Consider the following 7,445-nt stretch of genomic DNA (forward strand, 5'->3'; position numbering starts at 1 on the left):
TGTGAATCTACCACAGCTGTCATTGCGAGCATGTTTCAGGTGTACGTTTTTGACCCCACTGACGAAAAGGGAAACCACAACCATACCCGGGGCATCCACTTCTACAGCGTCGGTCTGTCTGATGTCAACGCCATCAGGAAGGTGGATGGGCAGGTGAGTTTCGAGAACTCATGACGTAGCAGTAGCTCAGGTCTAAAGTTCATTAAAAGGCGCTGCTAGAATGAATCTTGTATACTAAATTGTAAAGGATTTGCAACTCTTGCTCTTTGAGCTTTCCATGTGATTGAATTTCGATTGGCTTGCTGCCTGAAGATTGGATTAGAATTTCAATTTTGTTTGTTCTAAGTACTCTCCGACAAATAAGTAACGCGAGATCTTTAATTTAAAATTCACAAAAGCTAAAAATAGTATAGACTTGTTGCCAAAAGAGTGTAAGGATAGTCATTACAGAAGCAATTGCGCTTGTGAGCAAAGATATTTATGTGTTTATGTTACATATTATACACACACACATATATATACGTATATACATACACATAAATAAGCGAATACCACAGGAAAATGATAGTCAGAAATCCAAACGCTTTCGTCTTTACTAAGACATTGTTAAGGAGCTCCTTGAAAATGTCTTAGTAAAGACGAAAGCGCTTGGATTTCTGACTATCATTTTCCTGTGGGATTCGCTTATTTATGAAGTCACGTGCATCTACTGTGATTTTTTAAGCATACATGCACATGTACAATGTGAGGTGGCCTTTTCCCACAAGCGCATATGATTCTGTAAATTATAAACAAACCATGGACATTCTTGTCAATAAAGTATATATTTTTTTGTCTATGCATACATACATACATACATACATACATACATACATATATATATATATATATATATATATATATATATATATATATATATATATATATACACATATAATGTCCTTCTGTTGAATCTTGATCCAGTTGAGTACGTTTGTTCCAGGTACTGCGTCTGTTTACACTTTCATCCATATTAGATCATTTTGGCCACGAAACGACGCCCATCGCTTACATGAGATTGGGTATAGGGAAGCGACGTGTGGAAGGTAAGTTCTCTCTCTCTCTCTCTCTCTCTCTCTCTCTCTCGGACGCAGTCGAGCTAAGTTATAACAAGAAGATTTAAATTTTGTTAAGCCGTTTTCTTAGCTCCCCCTCATAAGTATATATATATATATATATATATATATATATATATATATATATATATATATATATATATATATATATATATATATATATATATATATATATATATCTATATATATATATATATATTATAGTATTGTAGGAAGCCCACAAAAATTCGGAAAAAAATTGAAAGTTTTTATTTAAGCTTTCGGAGAGTACATTCTCTCCCTCTTTCAGAAAGAGAAATAAAAGTTACATAAACTGAAAAACAACGGTCAAGGTAAAAGAAATAACATACAAGCATGGTTGTATCAGAATAACTGCCCTACGGTGGTTTGCCAATCTTGTTTATGTAACTTTTATTTCTCTTTCTGAAAGAGGGAGAGAATGTACTCTCCGAAAGCTTAATAAAAACTTTCAATTTTTCCGAATTTTTGTGGGCTTCCTACAACATATTAGAACACGGATACAGTGTTTAACTTTGCTATATATATATATTTATATATATATAATATGCTTAAGAAATCACAGTAGATGCACGTGACTTCATAAATAAGCGAATACCACGGGAAATGATAGTCAGGAAAAAAGTTGTAGATAAATATAAGCAACAAAATTAATATATTCAGTTTTTACATGTTTGGACTGTAAAGATACTTTGTAAATTTCGGTTAGGGTCAGAATCTGTTTAAGCTTGTGACCGTGTGATATCCGATAATCCTGGATTATCCCTTTTAATTTTTACCCTTTTGATAATTAACCATCTGGTATTCCTGATCTTGTTTGTACCTGAGGCCTTCCTCTCCGATTGTACTTAGTAGCTCCTTGACGATGTCTGAATAAAGACGAAAGCGCTTGGATTCCTGACTATCATTTCCCGTGGTATTCGCTTATATATATATATATATATATATATATATATATATATATATAATATATATATATATATATGTGTGTGTGTGTGTGTGTGTGTGTGTGTGTACGTGTGTGTGTGTGGGCGTGTATGGGCGTAAGCTGGTGAGCGTGTTATTGAGTGCATATACGGATTATAAATCAGTAGAAGGAATGGGTTCACGTATGTACACGACACCATTTAAAAAAAAATAGTTACTCAAGTCCCATCGCTTCGAAAACGCCAGCATTACTTCGATAGATATGGTTCTTACCTTGAATCCCTAGTTGCTGCCCTTCAAAAGATACACGCGGATTGCAGTTGAAAAAGCGTAAACCTCTCGTGATGGGATTTATCAACGCTCTTTTACCAGAATCGTATAAAAACGTCTTAGGTTCAAAGCGGGGTGATCTTTCAGATGTTACCTTACGCAACGGGTGTCAGAATTCGAAGGAGGAGGAAGAGGAGGAGGAGGAGAAGGAGGAGAAGTTTTGAGGTATAGGTCACGGGAGATGCTACGCGTAAGAGGACGAATTGACGTCAACTAACTACTTTTAGCTGGGCATCATCGAAGGCTGTCCTGCGACTGTTATAGCAGAGAAGGGTAGAGAAAGGTGGTAAGGAAGGACAACCACACTTGGTGATACGTCTATCAAAAGAAGCCTTTTGGGAATACAGGAAAATCGGGCTTGGCAAAAAGCCCTTGCATACCCAGAAGAGGGCTCTGGCGTTGTAGGGAGTAAGAGCCCTGTCGCGGACCTCTGGATTCTGCCTGGCGAACAGTGACATCTTTTCATAGAATTTATTTGCAAGTCATGTTGGATGAGTTGCGGGTTCTTTGTACAGAAGCCAAAAGTATTTTTTGGTTAGATTTTGGAAAATCGCGAGTTTTCAGAAAATTGAATTCACTGAAAACTTCGCATCAGAATCGCGGAAATAATAATTGAGTCTGACGATACCGACTACTTTTCAATCAGATTTGAAGTATTGACAATAGTCTGTTTGATTCAGTTAAGAGAAGGACATTTGCTTGGTAACATTCGTATTAATGTAGATGTCTTAGACTTGGAACATTTACGTTCTGGAGATTTTATTGCTTTTATTGCAGGAACAATAAATTGCTTTTATTGCAGGGACAATAAATTGCATTTATTGCAGGGACAATACATTGCATTTATTGCAGGGACAATAAATTGCATTTGATGCAGGGACAATAAATTGCTTTTATTTCAGGGACAATAAATTGCTTTTATTGCAGGGACAATAAATTGCTTTTATTGCAGGGACAATAAATTGCATGTATTGCAGGGACAATAAATTGAATGTATTGCAGGGACAATAAATTGCAAGTATTTTAGGACATTGAATTTATTCTAATAAAGTTCGTACAAAAGAACATTATCATATCCCGTAATCAATAGCAATGTTACATTCGTTAATGAGTAGTTATTTTGTTTAATAATGAACGTATTTTCACAAAAAATAACAAAAAAACAACAATGGCAATGATAAATTATGAAACAATCACCGACATCTAAAATCTTACTCTGGGAGACTTGGTTTTATTTATTATTACTTAATTTATTTTTTAAATTTATTTGTTCATTCGTTTATTTATTTATTTCATTTATTCATTTATTTTTTCATTTCATATCATATCATATATATATATATATATATAATCATATATAATATATATATATATGTTTTATTCTGTTCGATTCCAGCATAACCTAAACCTATCAATCAATTCCAGATTATCCTTGTAACGAGACGTTTTTTTGGAGTTTATAGGAATGTATTGGGAATTTACTAATGGATGGGGAATTTAGGAATGGATGGAGAGAGAGAGAGAGAGAGAGAGAGAGAGAGAGAGAGAGAGGAGAGAGAGAGGGGGGGGGGCCGGTTGTGGTTGCGGAGGCCGATGTAAAATGTAATTACACATTTGATAGCGAGACTCGAGTCCTGATTAATAATTATGATTAATTGTTATTTGTAGAAACACCTCCTCTCTGACAGAGCGACGCTTTCATCTTATTGTGATATGGTTACCAGAATTAATTTCAAAATTGCCATCTAATTTCAATTTGATTACAGTACTTACGTAGATTTCTCGGTTGATACTGAAGAGCCCTGCACTATTGTCATAGCTTTCTTTTATTGGGATATTGTTTAATAAGCAAATTTTTTTTTGCCTTCTTTTTTTTTTCTTACATATCTCACTGCTTTCGTATATGTTTGGATGTATGTTTTCTGACTTACATCATTGTAGTTGTATTCAAACATTTTTTTTTATTTTTTCTTACTTGCATCGATGTATATTGTTTATATATACTATATATATATATATATATATATATATTATATATATATATATATATATATATATATATATGTTTAAAATCATTAATGCAATACAGAATAGAAAAATACATAAAGTCAGCAATGAAAGTCAGATTAAAAATTTATATATATATATATATATATATATATAATATATAGTATATATATATATATATATATATATATATATATATATATATATCTATATATATATATATTCTCCTTCTTTATTCTGTCTAACATTGCTGCTTTTATATTTTCAAAATCTGACTTACATTTCTCCTTTAATATTTAGATATTCTCTATGAGTTGCATGACAGCGCTTGTATTAAGATAATAGTTTGTTCTGGTTTTCGGTGCTATTTTCATAAAAAAAAAACATTTTTTTTTTATCTATTTAAATATATATATGTTTCTTCTGACTTGCATTGTAAGTTAGCGGCCTTTTAGGCAGGTTGTTCCATATGAATACAAGATTCTTTTAATGGAGGAATTATAAGCCCTACTTTGATTAATTTCTGTTTTTATTTTTCTGTAAAAGGAAACTATTGAGATGGCTTTGTCTGTCTGTCCGCACTTTTTCTGTGTCCTCCCTCAGATCATAAAACTTACTGAGGCTAGAGGGCTGCAAATTGGTATGCTGATCATCCACCTTCCAATCATCAAGTATACCAAATTGCAGCCCTCTAGCTTCTGTAGTTTCTATTTTATTTAAGGTTAAAAGTTAGCCGTGGATCGGTGCCGAGAGTTACGCTGTGCAGAAAACTAGATTGCGTAGAAGAAACATCTTGGCATTTTTTTACTTGTTTTATTTTTAAAGTACAGTCACAATTAGGATTCCATTAGAGATGTTTCAGCTTCGAAACAAGTCATGCATTCCCATGAAATCTACATTACTTCATTAACCCACATTGTGGGAATAATTCCAGCTAATAACATAATGCACTCTCCCCCACGCATGCACTAAGATTTTGATAGATGAATAGAATGCGGATTTGACCGGCGTTCTTATCCCGTCAAAAATGTTGGGGGGTAATTCCATAAGTCTGCTTCACATTCATAATATACAAACTTCATCCTGTTTCCTTGTTATGTATATATACATATACATAACTGTGGATTTGTTTCTGCATTTGAGTATTGTTCAATAAATCTCTTCATTACAAACATAAATGACATGTTAATACTCATTGGATTTTATGTATGATTTTATGAGTGTTTTCGTGCGTTTCTCCGAATGATATCACGTGACAATAATTCTTAGAATTTAGTGGATCCATTTGCGATTTCAACCGTTGTATGAAATGCGTCTGTAATTGTGGTAAAGAAAAGTATTCATTAGACTTTACATGGTAAAGTTTTTGACGTTTTCAGTCTTGAGTCGCTCATCTCGTCAGGACTGAATTTCTAACAATTAGTTCGATTTTTGTGACTACTCTTTTCTCATCCCAGGGTCCCATTTCTCCAGGTGTAAAGTGCTTTTCTCTCTCTCTCTCTCTCTCTCTCTCTCTCTCTCTCTCATAATTACTGTATCATCCACTCTACCACTGAACTCAAGGCATAGTTTTGCCACTCAGAAAGCAGCCATGTGAATCCAGTTGGTCCAGTATTGTCAAATATATTACAGTCTGGTAAAAATTCTTGTATTGCATGCTTCAGTGACTGATTATTTGCACCCCAAAGGCAGGTTTCAGGATTCTCTGCCTCGTTCTGTTTTCCTTACTTGAATCGCGAGGTTGAAATGTAGAGCACTCTTCTCGTGGTCAGATCGCACCCTTATGCTTTCCTGTTCATTTTATGTTCTTCGGCATTCGGTCCAAATGCTTATCTATTTATTTGTTTTGCAGGTTCTTCAGCAAGTAGTAGACGACACTCCTCAGGCGATATCCAACGTGAAGCAGCTCAGCCTTGAGATCAACCTCGAACTGGCCCTGAGAGACCCATCTTTGTACAAGAAGTACGTCGACCTTCTTGAGGTCTTGGAGAGTCTGGGCTTCCAGCTCTTCTTCTCGAAGCCAGTCCAGAACCAGGAAAATGTGTCGTTCCTGGACCCGCTCGTAGGAGAAGAGGTGTCCTTGGGTTACCAGATGGTTTTCCTAAGGATCTGAGTATTGGAGCGAATGTCTTGAATAAAATTGGAAGTAGGATGATGAGGAGGCGGAAAAAAACAAGAGGTTGAGCTGATAAATGCTTTCTGTTAATAATGAAAAAAATGATGGAAGCTCAACAGAATGACCAGAAATGAAGTCAAAGGAATACTATAGGCCAGTAAATGGGTATTTTCTCTTGTTAAGATTATTATTTGTTCAAAGGAAATCCCCCGCACCTTTTGATTGGAATCACAATGACATATAAAAGACCAACGTTGTATTTCTCACCTTGCATTGACCCACCATCCCACTAGTCTCTCTCTCTCTCTCTCTCTCTCTCTCTCTCTCTCTCTCTCTCTCTCTCTAAAGCAGTCATCATGATTGCAGTCTGTAATGTAAATATGAAATCCCCTCGTTGTAGTAAAACAATTGTGTGCTTCATTTCTGTACAGAAACATGTACGAAGGCTTTTTTGAAACGACAAACTCCCTTGAAAAAGTATTCAAGAGCACGTAATAGTTTCCTACAACATAGAACTTTGAAAAATCAGGGGACATACGTTTGTTGTTATATTTAGAGAGAGAGAGAGAGAGAGAGAGAGAGAGAGAGAGAGAGAGAGAGAGAGAGAGTTATGTAACAGGTATTAACAGTAAGATTTGTACAAATTTATTCAGAATCGTGATAGTAGAGGGGTTCTGCTTGGACTTACCACTGTAGGAGCCCCAAGTTCAAACCCAGCTCAGGTCTTGATAGATTTTCATTGGCAACGGAGACAATCTCTGTGAGCTATGAAGGGATGTCTATGGGGTCGCTTAGGTTAGCCTGCTTCGTAGTTAGCAGCCATTTGCCTGGTTCCCCTAGTTCATAACGTGGGTAGAGAGAGGGGGGGCTCCGGTGCCAAGTACGTGTGTATGGTTGCTAGCTAAACGGAAGTTGCTAGTCATAGAGACCTA

At 35.4% G+C, this 7,445-nt stretch overlaps 1 protein-coding gene across 1 annotated transcript in view; it reads left to right on the forward strand.

The window, feature by feature from the left end:
* The window catches only part of LOC135199701 (uncharacterized), a 17,210-nt gene extending 10,445 nt beyond the window's left edge, over positions 1 to 6,765 (forward strand). The window contains 4 exon segments of the mRNA XM_064227857.1: positions 40 to 153; positions 983 to 1,085; positions 6,250 to 6,288; positions 6,290 to 6,765. Of these exon segments, the coding sequence (XP_064083927.1) occupies positions 40 to 153; positions 983 to 1,085; positions 6,250 to 6,288; positions 6,290 to 6,510 (477 nt within the window). The 3' untranslated portion in view covers positions 6,511 to 6,765.
* Positions 6,766 to 7,445: the final 680 nt, after the last annotated feature.

Source organism: Macrobrachium nipponense, chromosome 26, assembly GCF_015104395.2.
Source record: "Macrobrachium nipponense isolate FS-2020 chromosome 26, ASM1510439v2, whole genome shotgun sequence".
Lineage (NCBI taxonomy): Eukaryota > Metazoa > Arthropoda > Malacostraca > Decapoda > Palaemonidae > Macrobrachium > Macrobrachium nipponense.